We start from the raw sequence: 23,643 nt of genomic DNA on the forward strand, positions 1-23,643 counted from the left end.
TTGTGACACTTCCCTCTTCAGAGAAGAGAGCTTCTAATGTGAAGCAAAAGCCAGGCTGACATTACCAAGATACTTGGAAAAGAACCTATGAATGGCTCTCTTAAGATGTGGCAATGGAAAAAGTATATTGTGATACCTGTCAGCAGCAAATGACATGAATGTTCCTGTTCCAAACACATCAAGAGACAAGAATGCACATGAAACTTTGTTCAAAATGGCTTCTCAAACTGGAAGATTTCAGACCCATCAGGATTCTAACCTGCACTGTGCAAGCTATAGCCTCTGTTATAGCAGGAGTAAATGTACAGAGCAAGTTTTCAGAATGCCAGCAGAAGCAAATGCGAGATGCTAGAAAGGCACTGCTGACAATTTTAGCATCAGTAAGGTACTGTGTCTGTCGGGGCATTGCAATATGCTGCCATGACGAGGAACCGCGTTTGATGGGGGAGCGCTCTTTAGAGCTGAGGCTTCTAGAAGCTAGAAAAAATCTCTGTGGCTGGCTCTGCGCTTGCGCAGTCCCATGTGGGACTGCATCGAAGACACGACAATGAACTTTTAAGATATGGATCAAATAGCAAATTGGTAGAGAAACTATCACAGCACATGTCTTAAACATGTTTGAACATTCAGTCAAACTGCCAATATTTTAAATAAAATGATAATAACACCATCACCTAAGCCATGTTGCGATGGTTTTATCACTTCAAATTTGTTTGGTGAGTATTTATACCCCATTGTTCTATTAATATTGGCACCCTGGGTGGCTTAGAAAGTTGTAAGAACAGTTTAAGCAAAACAACTGCACTTAAAAAAATAAGTCTCTTTTTTGCATACTCTGTAGTTTTACTCTGCTATTTATGGAGTGGCACATGGAGCTATATTAGTGAAGTCCTCATTCTGACACTCTTTATGCTTCTGAGATTTCGTTAAGCATTGCCTACATACTTACCAGCATATCGATGCAACCATAAGGACTAGAAAGTTGGTATTTTCTAAAGTGAAATTGGAGATTATCAGCAAGCGGTATTCTGCATCCAATATCACGTTCTGCCCCATTCTGTGAAATTACTGCATATTTACAATCCTGACCTTTATGGCTATGTGAATCCCTCTCTGGCAACATTCTTAAACAAAATGTCTACACATCGTTTCTTTCCTTTACTGAGTCACACTTTCCCTATGCCATGATGTCATTTGTGGTCTGAGCAGAAGGAAGGAACTGCGGGGAGTTTTGCATGGTTGCTAGGCGCCTGGAGGGGAAAAAAAACTTTTTACCAGAGGATTGCAGGATGCTATTTATCAGGTGATGTTATTTAGCTTCAGACCATGAAAATCTTCAGCTGCCCATTTCAACACATCAAGCCTCTATTAAAGGGATAATATTTGGCATCCCTAGGCTACAACCTAGTATAGTGGTCAATTCGGTGGATTTCATACTGATGATGGATCCAGGTCCACATCTATAAATTAAGGAATAACACCTTGCTCCCTAACACTCATGGGACGGAGACTCCCCCCCCCCCTTTCAGGTCTGTTGGCAGCCCTAGGGTGAGGCCAATATAACAGACACACTAAGGAGAATAATTATAAAAGACAATATACCTGCATTCTGTTATACTACCCCTCACCAAGTCAAGAATTAGCTCAGACTGCTTCCTTCTTAAAACACACACACACACAACACTCCCCCCAATGCTTATTTCTCTTTGATAATCCTCATCCCGTTACCCTTGCACTCCAACCATTTTTTTTCTACATTTGCTTTATTCTGCATCACACTTACAGAAACTCCACCCCTCCTTTTGTTTGAGCTCCTTTACAATGTGAGAAGTTGAATTAAAAAAAAAACCCACAGGGAAGCTGAAAATCAGGTTACAGTGAAATGCTAGGGGGAAATAGAACAGCTAAAACATGCATTCAAAGTGAGGGCCCAGCCAAGACCTTGTTATTTCATAAAAGGCAATTATCCCTGACTAGCTCTGCACATCTGGCCTGATTTAACAGAGATAAGTAGCTCATTTAACAAGTGGCTCTTGTATTTAGAAGCCAGCCAATTGCTATGTGACAATTGGCATCCATGGAATGACTCCTGGAGTGATTCCCCAAAAAACAATTATCGACATGGATCATAGAGGCAAACCTTTACCCACTTACCTTGACCCTGTACCACACTCATGATACTGAGAAGAAATGTGGAAAAGCAAGGGCAGAGTAAAATTCCCCTGATCATGTGACCAGATGGCGAAGATGACCAAATCATTTTTCAAATGGATACATGGAGAGCATGAAAATGATGATTTATATACCAACCTCAACACACATAACATTTTACAGAACACCAGATAAAGTGAAAACTCCCTGTTCGATGGAGCTTACAGTTTATATAGGGGGAGGGCAATCTAGGGAGAAAGGTTAAGGGGAGAAGAATGTGTGTTCAGTTACAGCTTATTTCTGAGGGTGGGGGCTGAATGGGCTTAGGAGGCGGGGAAGGGCGCCAATGGCCACTGGCGCCAATGCCACTGGCGCCGTCTAAACTGACATGGGCACAGGCAGAAGAAGAGTTAGGACTGTGTGATGGGGTGGCGGTGAGTGCTGATGCAGGAGTGGTGGTGCAACCGCTACGCCAGTGCCAGAACAATGCGGGGGCCCACACCATCATCAAAGGGGGCGGCCCCAGGGGAGTTCACAGTGTTATTCCCATTCCTAAGGGCTTTCGGTCAAGGAACACCCACTTTTTGTGGCATAAAGTTATGCCAGGTATTTACATGGCGCAGTCCACTGAGCCCCATGCAATCAGCCTCCTGAAGGGACTGCTCACCTCGGCGTGCTCCCCACTGTTCCCTGGAGGCTGTAGAATCTGACCAAGTGCCTGGCCAATGGGCCCGGGCCAGAAACGGCCATGACCCCATGGAGGCGGCCCCTGGCTCAAATGGTAATCCCTCATAAGCCCCACTTCATTCAAACACCACCTCTGACAAGTAAGGCTTGCGCAGCTGTCAGACAGCTTCCTGAGTTGCGGGCTTAGAGCTTTTGTGCCTCTCCACCCCCAGCGAGGCATCCAGATAGAAGGCAACTCCTTGCAAGGAGGGGTTCCAAGCCCCATGCTCAAGTCCACTCATGGGACTTAGTGTGAGGGTACAGGCACTCACACTGGTGGTGAGAGACTTGGGCATGCCCCCTCCCAACCGCTCCTTTCACTTTGAACTGATGCCCTGCCGGGAGAGTGAGGTTTACATGGCATGTGACCAAGCTCTCCAGGCAAGATTCTCTTTCCAATCCGACAGAGGCATCATCCTGTAATCTGGGGTCCCGAGGTCAATGTCGTGGGTAAGAAGACAGCCTCCTCTGACTAGGCTTGTGCATATTGATTAACCCGAACTGAAAATAAACCCAAAATTAGCCATTTCGGTAATTTTCAGGATTTGTGTTTACCGGATACCAAAATTTGGGGATAAAGCTGAAGCTGAATAGTTGATTCCCGAAAAAGTCGATTAGGTATTCGGCTTTTTCAGGTTTGGTTATTTGCCTTTGTTCAGAGGCACGGCTCTGCTTTCTCCCCCTTGTTTTTTTTGGGGGGGACTGGTTTTGTTAGGGTCCCATAGTTGGGACCCTTTTGAGGTAGGGGTCATGTAATCGGAGCCAACTTGGTGTGACCAACTGACAGCAGTGAGCTGACCTGCATTTTAAAAGACGGGGCTCACTCAGTCTGGAGATCGTTAGTTTCCATCAGCTATTCATGGCCCTTCTGAATAAGACTCCCTCCCCCGCGTGCATGAACAATCTCCTTAACTTGAGCTGCCTTAGTCATGACTTCAGCTGGCTCAGATATCATTTCCCTGCATCGGAACCATCTCCTGGAATCAGATTTTTTATGACCACAATAAAGGACTGCTCACAGGATGTCATTTGCCACCAAAAGAAGTGCCGTTAAGTTACAGCTGACTTATGGCAACCTGGTAGTGTTTTCAAGGCAAGAGACATTTAGAGATGGTTTGCCATTGCCCGCCTATGTATAGCAACTCCAGTATTCCTTGGTGGTCTCCCATCCAAATACTAACCAGGACTGACCCTGCTTACCTTCTGAGATCTGATGAGATCAGGCTAGCCTAGGCCATCCAGGCCAGGGCATATTAACCATACAGAAGAACAAATTCTGGGAAGCCACCAACTTTTTTAGAGTAACAACTTCCATTTGTACTACGTCTGGATTGGGGGTCACAAGGGAAGGGAGTTGAGCCAGAGGGATTGAAAATGGATAGTTTCAGGGTCATTAAGTGAGCCACCTGCAAGCAAAATCATCATTATTTAAAAGCAAATGGAGCCAGATATACACAATTTAGTCTCAAAATATTGAATTCTAAGTTCGCTTTTGGGGTTGTGAGTAGCCTCCTTAAACTGGCAAATATTTCAGTACAGTAGTGAAACAGTTGAACAGAATGAAGGTCACAGCCCTAATTTTGCAGATCAAACACTTGCAACATAAAAAAAAAATCCTTGTGTGCTGGTCAGAAATAAAAAATTCGTAAAATGCTTGCCTTAAAGAACTTGGGGGGATATTCTTAGCTGCTTTGATAGCTACTATGAATCTGAGCTCACATTTGGATTAGGTAATTGGGCCATTATTTTAATTGGCTACTGGGAAAACTGATACTATGCTTTGCTCATGGTGGGGCATTTAGATAGCAAAGTTCTGCTGTAAGCATCCACTGCTGTTCTTTCATTGCATGAATTTTTCACCAGGCCCTTAATCTCTAATGGTTTTCTCATAAGAGTTGTTAAAAATTCCTGCCACAACATGATGGCTCACTGTTTTATTATTTGATTCATAGTTTGTCTGCAAGGAAGGTGACACAAAATACATTTTATGATTCTAACCCTGGTAAACCCTGGAATGTTTTGGAGCGTAGCAAAACATCTGTGAGAATACAGAGGATCAGGGGATAATACTGGCAAAGTTCTCAGTTCCTCTTTGGAATTTTCATTTGAAGTTACTAAGATTACCCAAGCTCTTGGGCTTCTGTTTCCCCAGAAGAGACAGGATAGTGTGGAAAACACCAGTAGGAAAGTAATGGAGGGAAAAGTTTTCACCAGGTGACTGCAGAAAATCATCAGCAGTTGACACACAGGACATTGAGCAGGAAAAGAGCACAAAACCTTAAAGAAAACTTGTTCTCGATGGCAGTTGTGGACCTAAACAGAGAAGCCTTTGGCGGCATTTTATTTACATTATTTATCGTTCGCCTTTCTGACTGAGACACAAGGCACATTGCATAGTGTAAGGCAATGCAGTCAATAGGATGGGACCTCCGAAAAGCAATGTAATGGGATTAGGATGCAGAAATTAAAACAAAGTACAAATCTGGAACAAAGCTGAAGCAAAGCAAAAACATTAACCTGGCATATTAAACGATGCAGAAATTACACACAGCAACAGATAGCACAGAGTACACAGTAGTATAGTCCACAGTCTTACAATCAAATGTGCAAAATGTTTGGCCACAACTTAGGATGCCAGTTCAGGATGAGAAGGGAGCTCCCCTGGAAAAGGCACTGTACCTCCCAACAAGGGAGATTTGTGTCTGGGAGAAAATACAGAGGTTGGGTGCAATGAAATGACACCTCTGGTTCTGAATTGAATGTGCTTCTGTGTGTGTGTGTGGGCGGGGGGGGGGGCAATGTAAAGAAATAGGATAGGGAATTACAGAGAGTAGTTTGCCCATTCTGCCTGCATATGGTGGTGTTCAAATGGGAACCTAAAATGAGGAATTTATATATCTCTGGTCTCCCCCCGTGCCTCATTTCTACGCATTTTCCTCCTCTTTAGGATTCAGAGCTTTGTTGTATTCACAAAATTACAGGATTCCTGCCAATTCTGAAGGCAGGAAAACTAGTGCCTGTAAGACTGGCATCAGAGGAAGAAATTTAACAGGTACAACCTTTTGCCCCCCTCTTTATGGACCACACTATCTGACTCTTTCTCATCTAGAAACAGGACTGCTTACTTTCTTTTCCCCGTAGGGTTTCTGTGTTTAACACAGAAATTCAGCTGGTGAAGATTGCCTCCTTACTTCGCCATTAAGATTATTACAGGAGCACTGACCCCCAGATTCCTGTGCTTGGCCAGGGATCAGCCGTGGAAAAGGGAGCCTATTAGGAGTGGTAATTAGGAGTCCTGTAACTTCATGGTCCTTGCTGAGCTCCACCCTCCCAAGACACCACCCTCCAGGAATCCCCCTCCCCGATCCAGATTTGGCTACCCTACCCACAACCAAATCCTGCGCCTTAGTTTGACTGAAAGATGTTTTTCCAACTCATATATTGTCACAGTTCTTTGGCCATTTAGCAGTGTAAACCAATGGATAGCCCCAAGAAAAAGTTTGAAATGAAAGAGGGGGGCAAAATCCATTTTCTAATGTCCCACACATAATCCAAGCAATAAAATTTCCAGTATTTCATTTATTTTTTGGCCTATTCTACAGACGTAGGATATTTTATAAGGCTCCAGACAAAATCCCCAAACGATACAAAGATCCAGTCCTTAATTAACAGATCTACTTTGGGATAATTGTAGATATTATGATACAACTTGCCAAGAGCCTAAGAACAGCCTTTATAGTCCAGCTTTCTGTTTTCAGCAGCAACCAACCAGCTTTGGAAAGACTACGAATAAGTCATGAAAATGAAGTAATGGGGTTCCCCAGTTATTATTTTTCTGTTCCCAGCATCTGACAGCTCGGAGTAGATTGGACCCAATACAGCTCCAGCTCCATGAATTACAATAAGTATCTTTAATAGTTCACAGAAGAGAACTGGGAGTCACCACAGACCTCATGCGACTTTTGTAATGGCTTCCTGCGAGCAGCTAAATCACAATCTCCACCTTCAAAGGCAGCTCAACCTATAGCATGGTAGGTTAGTAGGGTTGCCAACCTCCAGGTACCAGCTGGAGATCTCCTGCTATTACATCTGATCTCCAGCCGATTGAGATCAGTTCACCTGGAGAAAATGGTCGCTTTGGCAATTGGACTCCATGGCACTGAAGTCCTTCCCCTCCCCAAACCCAGCCCTTCTCAGGCTCTACCCCAAAAACCTCCCACCGGTGGTGAAGAGGGATGTGGCAACCCTATGAGTTAGTTATGCATGTCTTGAGTTTCCAAAGTACTGAAGGACAACTAATCTCACCATGGATGCAGTTCAGAGATATCTAATTTCCCTCTTTGTCCTATAGGAAGTGTTCCTATAATAGATAGAACTGTTCACATTAAAGCAGTTTTCTGTGAGCATACTCATAAACTGGTTTATTTCTTTCCTCCAGAGAAAGATTTAGAAAGCATTACAAACTAAACTAAACAAAACTCATGAGTAGAGAAACTCTTCTAACCTGTCAAAAATGCTGGCTTTTCAGAAATGGTGCATATATTCTGCACAATAATCTTGCAGGCTGATCCTGCATTAAGCAGGGGGTTGGACTAGATTACCTGTATGGTCCCTACCAACTCTATAATTCTATGAAAATCTATCTCTTAAGTGCCAGTGAAAGCAGCACAATGGAAAAGCAGTCAATAACTACATGTTTGTGAAATTCAAGTATTCACACTCTGTATCAATACATGGGACACCAGTCATTTCCTTCTTTGCTTCTATGACTCATAGGTCCTGAGCAGTTATTTCTTAGAGGAAAATATGATGGAGAGATATTTGGCCACAACCAGTGTTATATTTGGATCTCTATCCATCTGCAAAAAGGGGACTATTTTGTCTCTTGTTATGGGGGCAGGAATTCTCACCAATATGGGGGTGATCTATTTATCTCAGGGGTATTTAAAGAGGGGCATGGGGGACACCAGTGTGGTGTAGTGGTTAAGAGCGGTGGTTTGGAGCGGTGGACTCTGATCTGGAGAACCGGGTTTGATTCCTCACTCCTCCACATGAGTGGTGGAGGCTAATCTGGTGAACCAGGTTGGTTTCCCCACTCCTACACATGAAGCCAGCTGGGTGACCTTGGGCTAGTCATACTCTCTCAGCCCCACCTCACAGGGTGTCTGTTGTGAGGAGGGGAAGGGTTTGATTCTCTCTTAAGTGGTAGAGAAGGTCAAATGATGAGCATTTATTTTCAGTCAATAGATGAAAAGAAATATTTTAAATGAAATATTAATTACCAGTGACTTTCTGTTAACTTTCTCTTAGAAGAAAACTGATGAAAATAAAATATATAGCCTTATATTGTATTTTGGATCTCTCTCTCATTTCCCTTCTTGGTTGATTTGTATGTAGTTATTTTAGGAACATATTATGAAATATGTAAATCATTGGGAATTTAATATACAGTAGTGAACAAATATACAACTTGAAAATAAAAATGTTACACTACACTTTTCTCCATTATATAACTATTATTTCTTCTATTTCTTCAAGCATTTTCTCAATATTTCTTCAGGCATTTATTCTCCAGCAACAATTTGGAGAATTAATCATTTTTGGTCTGCTCAAAATGTAGGCTCTATATTTAATATATATCTAATTTCCAATAATCCCAGCTTCTGACATTTTCTCTTGGTTATTTTCTTCAGACAATTTAACAAAATAAGAAAGGAGGGGAGAGGGAGCTACATGATATAAAGATAGTGTGAAAGTTGGCAGTGAGAATGCAATTAGAGCCTTCTTGCAAACAGCTGTCCAAACGCAACAATTTGGTGACTGAATGACTGGATCATTAGTTTGTAAAGCTGAAAGAATGTCTTTGCTTACCACTTCAGTTGGTCTGTAGTATTTGAGACTAACCGTCACATGGATCTTCCCAGTTTCTTTGCATCGGCCTATTTCGTTTTCATTCTTGCCTTCCCACCTAAAAAGATGACAAACATTCAAGCACCCCAAAATGGCTTTACTGCTCTGATGGTATGAGCCTTTGGCTCACTGGCTCTTAAACAAGGCTGGTGTCAATTCTCTCTACCGGGCAATGTAAAGATCATCCACTGGGCCAAAAGCAAAAGTTTGACCAGACGATAGACACAACTGTTTTTGAAGTGCACACATTGTGTTTGATCTGGTGGTTGAGTTGGGGAGAAGCTTTTGCAAGCCAGAGGCCACTGTCAGGGGTATGAAATGTTATCTGTAGTTGACAGATACATCAGCATTTCCATGTGTGTATATATTTCACATATACCAAATACACAACCTGACAAAGTGTGTTTGTGTATTTATGCAAAGCGTTGCACAAATCCTGTATGCCACAAAAAGAGGCCACGAAATTCTGGTTTTCTTGTTGTTACAGATTAACATGGCAGTTCCTCTGGAATTTATGTTTGAGTTAACAGGAATATTAAAGACAAGAGAAAATTGAATTATTAAATAATGTAGTGCACACATGGAGAAAAAGTAACTGGAGAATTCTTCAAAATTAGTGTTTTACATTTAAATATATATTACACCTTTTAAGTTTTCTTCAGGCTTATGACTGTAACATTTGCATTATAAAGTCAAAAAAATTGTTACTTAACAGTTTTTTAAGCTAGTTTTGTTTCTCATCCCCGCCCTGACAATGCTACATTTACATGGAATCTCCAAGCTGCCTTGTGATCTGCTGAAAAAAGAACACTTAAGTAATCACTTTGAAAATCTGAATAAAAGCCAGGCATCTCATTATGTTCTACTATTTTATATCTATATTGCTGTTAGTCAAAGTACGATGAAAGAAAAAAGCTATTTTTAAACAAGCGTTCTGATTTTTTTAGTATGGTCCTTACATTATTATGTAAATACTCCCTAGAAGCCACATGCTGGGTTTTGCAAAAGAGGAAAAACTTGACTCTGTGTTGTGGACTAGCATATGTTCTATTCACGCAATCACTCTTGCTTATAGCCTGTCCTTTTAAAAATATTGAAATGGAACAAAGGAGGTGAATAGACCTCATGTTCACGGGGTGAATTACAACCAGAATGAGCAAATGGTATGCATATGTTTCCACAAGGCTGAAATTCCCTCTCCAAGGCTTAAACACGGATGGCCCTATGCAGATTTGGTCTCACAGAGCACTTTTTTCGAACATCAAACAGTCTCACCCTCAACCATATGCCATGCAGGTCCATAGCTAGGTCATTGTTAAGGAGAATGGGGGTCGATTCTGTTTGCTTGCAGAATATGTCTCTTGTTTAAAAACAATTTATTTCTAGAGTATGTTTAAGTATTTTCTATATTAAATATTCCCATAATTCATAGATCTGACGTATAAATAATACCATCTAAATAAAAGATGGACAGAGGAAGATCACGTGTGTTTGGGGAGCACACTGGTTTCAGAATCCCCTCGCATGAATACAGTATCTCCATTTAGGGACCATAATGGCTGAAATCTGAGATACCAATTGTGCACTTCATTCACAGGTTCATATACATCCCCCCTTGCATGATGCCCCCACTCCCAACCCAGCCAGGTTCTCCAGAAGGATACCACAGTTAGTGGTATCAAAAACAGCTGAGGGGCCAGGATAATCAACATAGAATATTCTCCATATCACTTTCCTAATGATTATCAGTTAGGGCAACCAAGGCAGATTTTGGCCCAAACCAAGGTCTGAATCTGGACTGAAATGGGATGAGATAATCCATATCCTCCAAGACTGCCTGAAGCTGCATAGCCACTAGCCACTCGCACACCTAGCTAAAAAATGGAATGTTGGCCATGAAGTGGTAATTATCTAGGTAATTTGGGTTCCAGGACACCTTTTTCATGAAGGGTATCAATTCTGTTTCCTGTCCATTTCATCAGGCCTCACCAACTGAAAGTCATCCATACAACTGCACTCTAGTAGCTTCCCGAGACTGAAATGATCCAACCATGTGTCCAAGTCAATAGTGAGTGTGAGCAATTTTATCCACAAAATTCACTGCAAAAGATTCAGGCCAACAACTTTAGGGGCCTGAGGTAGAACTCCATCACAACTTGGAAAAAAAATCCACCAGACATAGTTGTGGAGACATAATAGCAGCAGCGAAGTGAGCTTTCTTTAACATCACCACTGCCACAGAGTAGACATCATAATGTGCTTTCAACTGTGTTCAGTCAGTTCCACTTTGAGTTTTTCTCCACTTGCACTATGAACAAGGTTGCACTTACCAGTAACTGTTGTTCACCGAGAAGTACCTGTGCAGGCCCACATGGGTACTGTACATGCACAGTCTGCTGCAGAGAGTTTTTTGAAGTTCAAAAATACCTACTGGCACTCTTCCCCCCACTGTTTCACCACCTTTCACAGTGTAATATAGAGGGGGTGGAGGAACCCCTCCCTAAGTTCCTCTCTGCCATCCCTGGAGTGAGGCAAGTTGTTGGATTTAAGTGAGAGCTCACAGCAGGGCAGGAGGGAGGAGATGAGTGACTGCACTCAATGAACAACAGTTGCAGGTAAATGCAATCCTGTTTTCATCATTGTGGTACCTATGCTGTCCCATATAGGAGGTTAGAGAGCTGATTTACCAGTCTGAGGAAGGCAGGTGTGAGCTCTCAGTTGAACAGACTGCAGGATCACATTTCCCACTGCTGTGTCTCTTGTGGCATCTACATCCATCTTGTGTTTTTCATGTCTTGTGAAGGTGCATGATGAAGACCATAGCACAGCCTTGGAGAGAGAGTCAATGGGGAGACCATGCCAAAATGCAGCTGAAGTGGTTGAGCTCAAGTAAAGTCATCATGCAGCTGTAGTGGACAGTCAACTTGCACCAGTTTGTAACACATTTTGATGCAATTTACAATCCATCCAGAAATGGATTGTGCAGCCATTTTTTTGCCTATGTCGGGGCCTTTGAAATATATGAAAAGCTTGTCATTTTCCTTGAATGGTTTTGTCCTATTTAGGTAGAACAGGAATGCTCTATGGATATCTAGGGTATGCAGGATTCGCTCCCTGCCATCTTGTGGTTGTGGATAGAGTACTGGAAAAGCGATATCCTGATTTAATTTAGAATTTAGATGTCACTTTAGGGAGGAATTGTAGTGATGTGTGGAGGACTACACTGGTGTCAACCATTTTAAGGCATGGAGGATAATATCTTAATGTTCACTGACTCTTCTTGCTGATGTGATGGTGACAAAAAAAACACTGTCTTTATGGTGAGTAGGCAGAGGGAGCAAGTAGCCATGGGTTTGAATGGTTTGCCCATTAACTTAGAGAGCATGAGGGAGTGGAAGATAGACTGGGGGAAACTGATTTAGTAAATCCCTATGGAAAAAAATGGATTCTCTTTGTGCAAAGAGATTTCCACTCTATGGTGGCTAAGTGGACTCTTAGTGAGGTGAACAATAGCCTTCTTTGAACTAGGTTTAAAAGGTATTCAAACATTTTTTTTCAATGGGGCATGTGAAGCAGAAGCATTTCCAATTGGCCGAATAGGAGCGCCAAGTGGATGATTTCTTGGCATTCGGAAAACTGGTGATAGTTCAATGAACGAGCCACGCTGCTAAATGCAGGCTGGCAGTGTTTGGATGACAGAAGGGCCCCTGTAGGAGAAGGTCATGTTCTTGAGGAAATAGGATGTATGCTGTGGGACATGGATAATAGTGATGGGAAAAACCTAGCTGCACTTATCTGTAACTGTTGCTCATCAAGTGTTCTGTGCAGGCACACATGGGACTGCGCAGGCACGCAGGGCAGCCACGGAAAGATTTTCTAGCTTCCATCCTTCATAGCAACAGCTCTATAGAGCGCTCCCCTTCCCCTCAACTGAGGGCTGCTGTTTACCCGTCCCAATGGTCACCTGACCAAGGGGGAGGAGCGCTCCTCCCTCAGTTCTCCTACCTGCTGCCATGGAGACCAGAAGAACCAAAACCCAGTCCCACAGCAGGGTGGGAGGGAGGGATGTGTGCCTGCACAGAAGAACACTCGATGAACAGTTACAGGTAAGTGCAACTCTTGTTTTTCATCTACATGTCTTCTGTGCAGTCCCACATGGGAGGTTAGCAAGCTCACTTACCAAACATAAGGGGTGGGTGTGGGACTCCTTCATTGAAAAAGTGACTGTAACACCACCTTCCCCACCACAGCATCCCTGCTGGAGTCCACATCCACTGAGTAATGTCTGATGAACATCGATGGATCGGACCATGTAGCAGCTCGGCAGATATCCTGCAGTCTGACCTTGGAACGGCATGCTGCAGATGCCGCCTGCACCCTTGTGGAATTAGCTTTCACCTGCAGGGGGCATGGAACCTTAGCCTTCTCGTATGCTAGTCTAATGGCCGACGAGATCCATCTGGACAAGGATTGAGACGAAACACCCTTTCCCTTGTTAGGACCATGAAAACAAACAAAAAGATTATTCTCTACTCTGAAGTCAGCAGTTCTATATAAATAAAACGTTTAGTGTGTGCGTTGCTTTGTCAGCATTCAATTCTGAACGTGGAAAAAACACCGGTAGTACAATGTCTTGGTTTAGGTGAAACACCGACACTACTTTAGGGAGGAATGTCATGCTAGGCCTTAACACGACCTTGTCCCTATGAAACTTAGTAAACGATTCATCCCATCGCAGGGACGAAATGTCACTAACGCTCCTCACAGAGGTAATGGCCATAAGAAATGCTGTCTTATAGGAGAGCATGGAAATGTCGCAGGATGCCATGGTCTCAAAGGAAGGTTTCATTAAACGTAAGAGTACCAATGAGAGACTCCACCACGGCACTGGAGGTTTCACCGGTGGGTAAACATTATTTAGGCCTTTCAAAAACCTTTCAAAGTATGAATTTGAAAAAAGAGATTTAGAGTCAATGCTGATGGAAAGGCATTTAATCTTGCCAGCATGAAAGCTCTTCTCTGGGTTGGTAAAGCTAAATTGTAAAGGTAATTAGCACAAGAGCCATAAGATGAAATGATGCCTAGAGCGCCAGGGAAACAAGTTCTCAGGGAATGAGGGAAAAAGAGCTGCCTTTCATGATCATATAGTCGCCGTTCTTACTCTGTGCCCATTCAGAAAAACGTTTCCATTTTAGAGCGTAAGATCTTCTAGTGGCAGGATTATGCACTGATAGCAGTACATCTGCTACTCTGTCTGATGAGCAATTTAAAACCAGTTTCTCCAGGCTGCGAGATGCAATAACTGCACTCCCGGCTGGAACAAGGATCCTTTGAGGAGAAGAAGTTCCTTGCAAGGTTGAAAGAATCTCACGTTCCCCTTGGCAAGAAAAGGAAGGGTTTAAGACTTCTCCTGACTTTGTAGATGCTTTCGGGTAAGGAATACAGTGTGAGGGAAAGGTTTAAACCTTCCCTACACATGTCCCATGGTCCCAATAGGAATTGGACCACTACATGCATGATAACTGGGTTTAAAAAAATCACTGGGCACTCGAGACACAGAACTCCCAGCGCACAATTGATCTGGCCCCAGACTAAATGTTTCACAGATTCCAGAAGCTGTGCCTCATTTAATGTTTTGCCTTGCCTTAAGCTTTCCCTAAATGTCTATTGAGCTGCCAGCACACTTTCTTCCTGGCTGTTAGTCAGTCAGTTGGCCTGGGAAACAGGAATGGAGAGATAAAATCACATATATGAAGAGAGGGGACAAAGGAAAAAGCAGAAGTACATCGTAGCATGCTCTTAATCCTTTAAACTGATGAAGAGCATTATGACTGATACAACTCCAAGCATCATTTTATTCCCCGATAGCCATTTAAATAACCTTATGAGAAAAGAGCAGAAAAAACTGTGTAACCTAACAGCTACATTATTATGGTCCAAGTTACATTTTAATTGACATGGAAGTATCCCTTATGCTCAGAGGTTTCTGGAGCCCCACAATGAACCTCATGACAACTCTGTGGACCTCATGATGATCAGAATAACACTGGAAACATGATCAGCCGGAGGCTGTAACTCAAACACAAGAGGAACAAAGGAAGTGTGGCCAACCCTGCCCAGAAAAAGTTTTTCTGAAAAAGCACAGATATCTTTCGATTTCAGTAACCGATGTAGAAATAACTGTTAGTCAGTTTGAGTTACCTGGGTGTAATAATGGAGTCTCCTTTTAAGGATTTTACAGAGGAGCATGAGGATAATTTGTTCTGCAGCTATTTTCATACAAAACAGAGTACACTCGTTAACTATCCTTAAAGGATGTAAACCGCTTGCAGAGTGGGGTTGGGGTGGAAGCAACTCTTAAGTTTTGTCTACTCTTCTTCTCAGAGTGTGTTGACAGAACAGAAGGATCCTCTCTGCATGATTCCTGATCTAAGGCAGAGATAATGCAAACTCAGATTACTCAAAAAGCAGGGTAAAAGCTACACTGGATAAAACAGAAAGTTTATGGGAAGGCTATGCTGTGCTTGTCTAAAACAGAGGGAAAATCATGGCTGTTGTCAGCATCAACAGTCAAATGAAATGAAGCAGGTTTAAAACAAGATGAATGCAGCAGTACACTTCAAATGACATTTAAGTCTAAAAACATTTACTCCAGATTGGTCTAATAAATTCCTCTGGGACAGCTTCTACGTGAGTGGCTTGAATGTAATAGTTTAAGGTTGCTCTTTTCAAACCATTGCCTAGGTTTCAAAAGTATTTCCAGATAGGTCTTCCTCTGTGCGCTGTGCCTGCTGCCCCAGTACAGTTAAAATACAGATGATCACAAGAGCACAGAATTCTTTCATAAAAGTTTACTTCTTCCTTAAATCAAACTCCAGTACCCACGCTGGTGCTGATTTAAGCAGGCATAGTTGATATGGGAAATATTTTTTCAGGCTAATGAACTTTGTCCCCAGTTGTGCTTCAGGTTCGCCACTCCACTGGCACTTGCATGGTAAATGCACAACAGAATATTAATGCGCACCACAAAATTTTATGCTGGCCTTTTAAAGCATCAAAATGAAGGTCCTTAATGAGAAAAGAACTCTCTTTTTAATACCATGTTCCTTTTATTTATATTTGTGTATTTATTTTAAAATATTTATAAGCCTGCTTTTCTCCTGATCCATTAAAACAACACACTTTGCTATGCCCTGTATAACACCAACTCGCATAGTATGGCCACTCTATAGTACATGAAATATACAACTTTAATATTAATAGGTGGGACTAGGCAAAGGAGGACAGAGGATGGCTTTGCCCCCATCTGGCCCTGAAGGAGTGCAACAGAGGCCGGGGGAGGGGTGGGAGAGAGCTAGGGGGTGGTTCGCCCCGGCCATGCACCAGGGGACTGTGGCGGGCCAACACCAGTAGCCCCGCACGCAGTGGCAGTCACTGGGTGGATGGGCCCGCGACTGCACACCACTTGCTGATCCCGATCCCCCATCCCATACTGCGGGTGTGACCCCCAAAATCCTAGTCACCCGTGAAACATCAGACGACAACGTGGGCTAAGCAGAGGCAGGGGGGAAGAGGGAGGGCTGGAGCTGCGGGGGTGCAGTGGGAGCGGCAGTGTGTCAATGGCGACTTTGGCAGCCAGAGGGGCACCCACCCTGGCAAGGGCGACTGCTTTGAATAGGTCAAGGTGCTGGCTGCAGTGAGCAGGTGGCCACAGCTGGTGCAGGGGTTGCAGAGAGTGGGGAAGGTCGCCCAAGACCCCTTCTGCTTGCGTCTGGGATTACAACTGATTACCAAGCAACAGGGATCAGTTCCCCCTGAAGATGCTGGCCGCCTCAGAAGGTCGACTCAATGGCACGATCCCCATTGAAGCCCCTCCCTAAACCCCGCCCTCCTCAGGCTCCGCACCTCAGTCTCCCAGTATTCCCTTGCCTGGAGCTGGCTACCAGCGGGTGAATGCTGGAGAGCCAAGGGAATGATCCTGTCACCTTGGAACCATCAATCGGAGGGGGGGGGGGAGAACCCCACAGCACCTTATATTGGTGGTGGCCTTTGAGAGTCCTGTCCCCAACCAAACCACTTTCCTGCCCGCCCTCCCATCCACCCTGACAGAGATGGACACACAGAGATGCACGTATGGAAGATGCATTTCTTCCATCTTTTCTTTTTTCTGGCTGAATGATCGTCTTTGCCCTCTCGAATAAAAATTTGCCAGGACACTCTCACCTACAAAAATATATTTGCTTGAATATTGCCTATCGCATACACCAGTCTTCCTGCCTTCAGGCTCACTGATAATCTCTCACAATCCTTTTGTCATTGCCAAATTGGTCAGTTACGGTTTATGTTTCCCCTCCAAATAAGTACTGGAAATTACCTTCAAACCGTGGTTTCCAGTGCTGGTTGGAAGGTAAGCACAACCCATGCTTTGGATGCAACAGCAAGTTATAGTTTGTTCTTTCTTTTTTATATAATTTTTTTTATTGCATTTTTATAATAAATCAAAAAAAAGTATACATATAAAAAGGAAAAAAATACATATAACTTATAAGCAAGTTATAGTTTGTTCTGAAAGAGTAAGTCAGGGAGGGATCAGGAGGGATCAGGAAAGGAAAGAGCATAAGCTTGAAATTCGTTCATGTAAAACCAAGCCACCGTTTGGCAGTATGTGTAGATCAGCCCCCAAATAAACCTTGCCTCACTGAAATCAACAGCAATCTTTGCATGGATTTTAAAGTGTTAAACCTGCACAGGAATATTCTTCTGTAAATGATATAATGCGGTTGCGCTGACAGGATACAGGAGCTGGGGGCTGAAGTTCCCCCACCTCCACTGGGAAGCTGGCATCCCTAACCAACTTGCACATTCTTGAAGATAGTCTTTCTTTAAAACATTTCTAGGTTCCCCCTCCCACCCGCCAAACGCTTAAAAATGGCTTACCCAGAATAAAAATAACCTGCTCTGAAAATAATAGGACAATTATGTCTATTTCAGGCAAGGAAAGTAAAAAAGCAGACCAACATGGTGGTGTAGTAGACTGGTTTGTATTGACTGTATTTTTCTTACCATTTGTTTGAAACATTCTCTAAAATCTGCTCAATGCTTTTCTGGGTTATTCCCAACCCTTGAAGCAAAGCATACTTCCACTGCAAATCTATATGCAGAATGATACTAACAGTCTTCACAAACCTTTCCATTACGTGAACTGGGGTTTCCCCCTCCTCTTTATTCAGAGACGATAGTCTCCAACGAACTCTTGAATGTTGCAGTGGTTTCAGGCTATCCTTATAATCCTCCTCTGATTTAATAAGATTAATGACAGAAAATTAGTCTAGACAAGTGTTTGCCTGTTTGGTTTATCCTGTTTGAGTTCAAATTAGAGAAGGGAAGTGTTTCCCCATCGTATTGCTTAATTAGTAGTAGGTAGAAGGAAAAGAGAAAGAAAATAGATACAAGGGAAAATATTTGTTGCTTAAAGGCCTTCCTGTCAGTGCAAAGAACTGAATTAGAATCTTTGAGTCTTATCATTCCAAAATGTTCCTTGGCTCTATTTAAAGAATTATGAATGTACCTTTTTTCAATATATTAAATGAGATTTCAATGATGAAAGGTCAAATTGTTTTCTAGATGAAAAACCTTACAGTTCATATATCAACATTTCCTTTTCTTCATTGGTTCAGATAAAGAAAACAATGAAACAGTGTTATCTCTCAACTAGATTCAATGGTAATTCTGATAACTGGTTAAATTTCAGTACTGTGGAACAAAGTGACAAATGATAATGATTATCAGCTGTTTAAATCTAGTGAGACAAAAGTACTAAAAACAAGGGGAAACATGTAAAATTGTGAACATAAAATAATTCCTCATCATTCCCTCACATATTCCCCTATCACAAACATATGTACACACATAATCCAGTTACACTGAACAGACACTTTACACATAGACATGCACTCAAAAGTTAACAAACACAGTAGTCAGTTTATAAATACCAATGATAAATTTAATTCTAAAAATATGCCCGTTTTTCTGGTCTGGCTTAATTTGTAATGTTAATTTGTAACATGTAGGTCAGGGCACCCTGACTTGATTCTGATACTAACCAGATATCAGGAGAAAGGGAGCTAGTTTTCCAAGGGTCCAGGGCCCTGATTTTGATTGGAACCATCGACCAGGGTAATATACTGAGCTGCCTCTTGGTGCTGGGACTAAGGGGCACTGTGTTATGGTGGTTTGAGTCCTATCTGGGGGATTAGACCCAGAAGGTGGTGCTAGAGGATTCCTGCTCTGTTCCACGGCTTTGGCCTGTGGGGTTCCATAGGGTTCAGTCTTATCCCCCATGCTATTTAATATCTATATGAAGCCACTGGGAGAGGTTATCATGAGGTTTGGGCTGTGGTGTCACCTCCTTCCCTGGAGGTTTTTAAGCAGAGGCTAGATGGCCATCTGTCAGCAATGCTGATTCTATGACCTTAGGCAGTTCATAAGAGGGAGGGCATTTTGGCCATCTTCTGGGCATGAAGTAGGGGTTACTGCTTGTGTGTGGGGGAGGTAGTTGTAAATTTCCTGCATTCTGCAGAGGGTTGGACGAGATGACCCTGGTGGTCCCTTCCAACTCTGACTCTATGATTATATTCTATTATTCAATATGTGGATGATACCCAACTCTACCTTTCTTTTTTACCTAATTCCAAGGAAGCATTTAATGTTGTAAACCGGTGCTTGAAGTCAGTAATGGACTGGATGAGGGTGGACAAATGAATGCAACTTAATCCTGACAAGATAGAGGTTCTCTGGGTTAGCAGAAAGGCAGCCCAGGGACCTGAAGTCTCGCCTGTCTTCCATAGGGTTACACTCCCCTTGAAAAGCCAGGTTCACAGCTTGGGAATGCTGCTTGACACAGTGGTCACCTTAAAAAATCAGGTGGATGCTGTGGCTAGAAGTACTTTTGCCCAGCTTTGGCTGCACCCATTCCTGGATCAGTCTGATCTAGCCAGTGATCCAATAATAGTAAATATTATTATTAATGATAATGATAATGATAACAATGATGATGATAATAATAATAATAATAATAATTTAGGTTTATATCCCATTCTCCCCGGCACCGCTCGGCTCAGGGTGGCTTACAACAGAATAAAAACATATAATATAAATACACAATGGTAAAACATATCATATGAAACTTTAAAACCAGACCCAATTTAACAGAGATGGTGCCCTAATTTGCACACTAGCTCCTATAACATCTCCTCACCAAGGTGGATAGCCAGAATGGTAGTCAAACTGAGCCAATAACCCCAAGTCCAGGAAGGCCTGGCAACTGGGATGGAGAAGGAACAGACAAGGAAAGGGCAAAAAAGGGTAAAACAAAGGAATAGGAGGGAAGGGAAGAAAGGTAGGGCAAGGTGGGGGCAGGGAAGCCAGCCGATCTGCAACGGTTACGGTCCTCAACCATAGGCCTGGTGGAACATCTCAGTCTTACATGCCCTGCAGAACTGAGCTAAGTCCCACAGGGCACAGGTCTCATTCAACAGAGAGTTCCACCAGTCTGGAGATAGTTCTAGGGTCAGGGATTACCAAATTCTTTTCAGTTGAGCGCAACACTCTCTGGGGGTGCCTTTGTTACATCTAGGCTGGAATACTGCAATGTGCTCTACTTGGGGCTACCCTTGTAGAGTGTTCAGAAGCTGCAGCTAGTGCAGAATGCTGTAGCTATACAGTTGTTTGGGGCAAGTTATCTGGGTCATGTGACTCCAATATTACATTGGCTTCTGATCTGTTCCCGAGTCTAATTGAAGGTGTTGGTTTTGACCTTTAAAGCCCTACATGACTTGGGACCAGGATACCTAAAGGACCATCTTCTCCCATATGTTCCTTCCTGGTACTATGATCACAGGGAGCAGTTTCTCTTGACTGTCTCATCAACCAGAGATGTTTGTCTGATGCAGACATGAGAGAGGGCCTTTTCAGTGGCAGACCCACAGTTATGGAACAATCTCCCCAGGGAGGTGAGCTTGGGCCCCTCACTCTCAACCTTTAGGAGGCAGCTGAAGACTATTTTATTCACAATGACATTCAATTAATTTTAGTTCTTTTGCCTACTGGCAATTTTAAATTGTTGATTTTAAATTAGTTATTTTATTGTGCTCTATTGCTGTCTGTATTGTAAGTTGCTGTGAGTTCCTGTAAGGTAGAAAGGTGGCTAATAAATGTATTAATTAAAATAATAAATAAACAAACCATGGCACAGGAAAGAAGGGGATGCAGCCTCCCCTCTACACTATTTTTCTGATCCCTGGGGAGTGCTATTTGGCATACTAGGGAAATTGCACATGTAGCTCACCAGTACACATGTAGCTCCCCAAAGGGGCCAATAACACCTCCCCTGAAGCTGTTCCAGGTCTTGAAAGGGCACGAGGGTGGTAAGGATGATTAGTGCATGTGTAGTCCCACAACTGGGCAAACAACATGACCCCAATCCTGTTTCAGGGCAGTAAAACTGGCAAGGGAGGAAAGGCAGAAGCTCATCCTCCCTCTGGACCATGGTTCCAATCCAAATCAGGCACTTTGGGGAAATAAATTCCCCATAGCTGCCATCTGGTCAATGAGAATGCAAGTTGGATCTGGAAACCCCAATCTGACTCATGGATAAACGTATCATTTAATTTGTCCTTCACATACCAGTTTCACAGTGTCAATGAACAGAGAAGTTGAGAGATGACTCTGCTAGCTGCTTGGTACAGACAAGAGTACCCCATATTCATGCTGAATATAGTGTCTACCAATGAAATTTATTGTGCCAGGTGTCAGCCATACTTCTGTGGGATGCCCAAACACCCCATCGATACCTGGGCCTTGTGTGCTAATATTTTTTTCCTGATCAATCAGAATGTTCACAAACATCTCATCAGTTAAGTCATGAGCTGTGGAAGGCTCATATTAATCCAGTGAAATTTGAGATCTTATTACCTAAGCAATGGGGATTTCAAAAGAGGGAAAAAGGCCTGATGTAGTCCTACAACAGGCTTTCCCCCCTCTTTTGTCCAGGTTATTTGATATTTCAGGGGAAATCAATGTTTTCTGTGCTTTAATACGAAGTGTATCACCTACAGTCATGCACACACTGTAATAATGAACCATTAAAATATTGCTTGAAACTATGAAATTGTGATGATTCTTGTGTAAGGAAAAATTACTACGTTGGTGTTTCTAAGAAATACAATCCTCCATGGTCACACTACTGTAGTTGTACATTGGTTTTTTGTTTGTTTGTTTGTTTGTTTGTTTGCCATCAAGCCACAGCTGACTTATGGCAACCTCGCGGGGTTTTCAAGGCAAGAGACATTCATAGGTTGCTCTTCTAGGTGACCCTGGTGTTCCTTGGTGGTCTTGTTACAGGCTTTAACATATGAGACCATATGAAATGTTAGTTAGTATTGTACATAGACAGAATTTCCCTATTTCTGAATCATTGAACTCTTATTGAAATCCATTCAAGGGCTTTTCTTTCCCTAGTAAAAGCTGGTTGGCAGAAGGTGCCTCTCTCTTTAGAGAGACTGGGGAGGCAAGGAGCACCACTCTCTATAGAAAGGCTGGGGAGCAAGGAACGCTTTCATTCCATGAAGAGGTCTGTCTCTCTCTGTAGCTTTGGTGAAGCATCTTTTGGCCCTAACACTGTCAGCAGAGAGGCCTTGAACACAGTCAGTGTAGAGGCCTTGGAAATATGCCAAGTCTTAAGTCAACATTTAGGAATGACCTGCTCTAGCTAACATCTAGTTGGGTGTCTAAAGCACGTCTCATTGATAGTACAGTAAAATGTGTCTGAGGAATATTACTGGGAATATTAGAACGGTATTAGTTTTATAAACTATAGGGATTCAATATTAATGCTATACTATGCTTATTTTAACCACAGTTCTTAGAATACAAAGTTACGTGCAGAATTATATGTTTTAGATATATTGAATTAATAATATCACTGGTTTTCGTAATAATATAACTGATTGTTCAGTATGTTATCATGACAACAGTAGCTGTCAATGCTAGCAGTGGATGGTTTTGAGGGTGCTACAGGCAGCCTGGCTGGAAAAGGAAGTCCTAAGCCGATCCTGCTTAGCTTCTAATATCTGAGGAGATCAGGGCAGGGCAGTTGCACATACAGTGCATAATTAAAGGAAGCTCTAGAAACTATGATGTGCTAAGCCAGTGGTTCCCAACCTTTTTCGAGTCGCGACCCCCTTTTACAATTGCCAAGTAACCTGCGACCCCTGCCACATTTGCATAAAGCCCCCCGTTCCTTTTTACCTCAGGCTCGCCTCGCCCATTTTTTGGGGGGGGGGGCGAAGCAACAAGTGCTCCCCCTTCTCCTTTCCACCTCAGGCGTGTCCCTCTGCTGGGGACCCCGAAGAGGAGCAACAAGTGCCCCCTTTCTTTTTTACCTCAGGCTCGCCTCCCCCATTTTTTTGGGGGGGGGGCAAAGAGACACAACAAGTGCCCCTTTTATCCTTTCCACCTGAGGTGCACCCCTCCATTTTGTGTGTGTGAGGGGCCTGAATAGAAGTAAGAAGTGCTCCCCCTTTCCTTTCCCCCTCAGGCTCGCCCCTCCATTTTGTGTGTGGGGGGGGGGCGGCGAAGAGAAGCAACAAGTGCACCTCCCTGATTTTCCCTCAGGCACGCGCCCCCCGTCCATTTTGGTGCTTCTCTTTTCCCACGCAAAGTGGGCGAGCTCGGCCGGCCCTCCGGTCTCTGCAACCTCCTCCTCTTCCTTCCTCCGAAGGAGGAGGAGAAGGAGGGAGGGCCGGAGCAGCGCTAGAACTGCCCGCCGCGACTGGCTCTGCTTCGCCCTTCTGAGGG

General features: G+C 43.2%; 1 protein-coding gene across 1 annotated transcript in view; it reads right to left on the bottom strand.

Annotated features, from left to right (window-relative positions):
- Positions 1–23,643, bottom strand: part of GMDS (GDP-mannose 4,6-dehydratase) — a 415,034-nt gene that overhangs the window by 100,557 nt on the left and 290,834 nt on the right. The window contains exon 9 of the mRNA XM_056854322.1: positions 8,749–8,845. Within this exon, the coding sequence (XP_056710300.1) occupies positions 8,749–8,845 (97 nt within the window). The remainder of the gene's footprint in view (positions 1–8,748; positions 8,846–23,643) is intronic.

This window comes from Euleptes europaea, chromosome 8 (assembly GCF_029931775.1).
Source record: "Euleptes europaea isolate rEulEur1 chromosome 8, rEulEur1.hap1, whole genome shotgun sequence".
Classification (NCBI taxonomy): Eukaryota; Metazoa; Chordata; class Lepidosauria; order Squamata; family Sphaerodactylidae; genus Euleptes; species Euleptes europaea.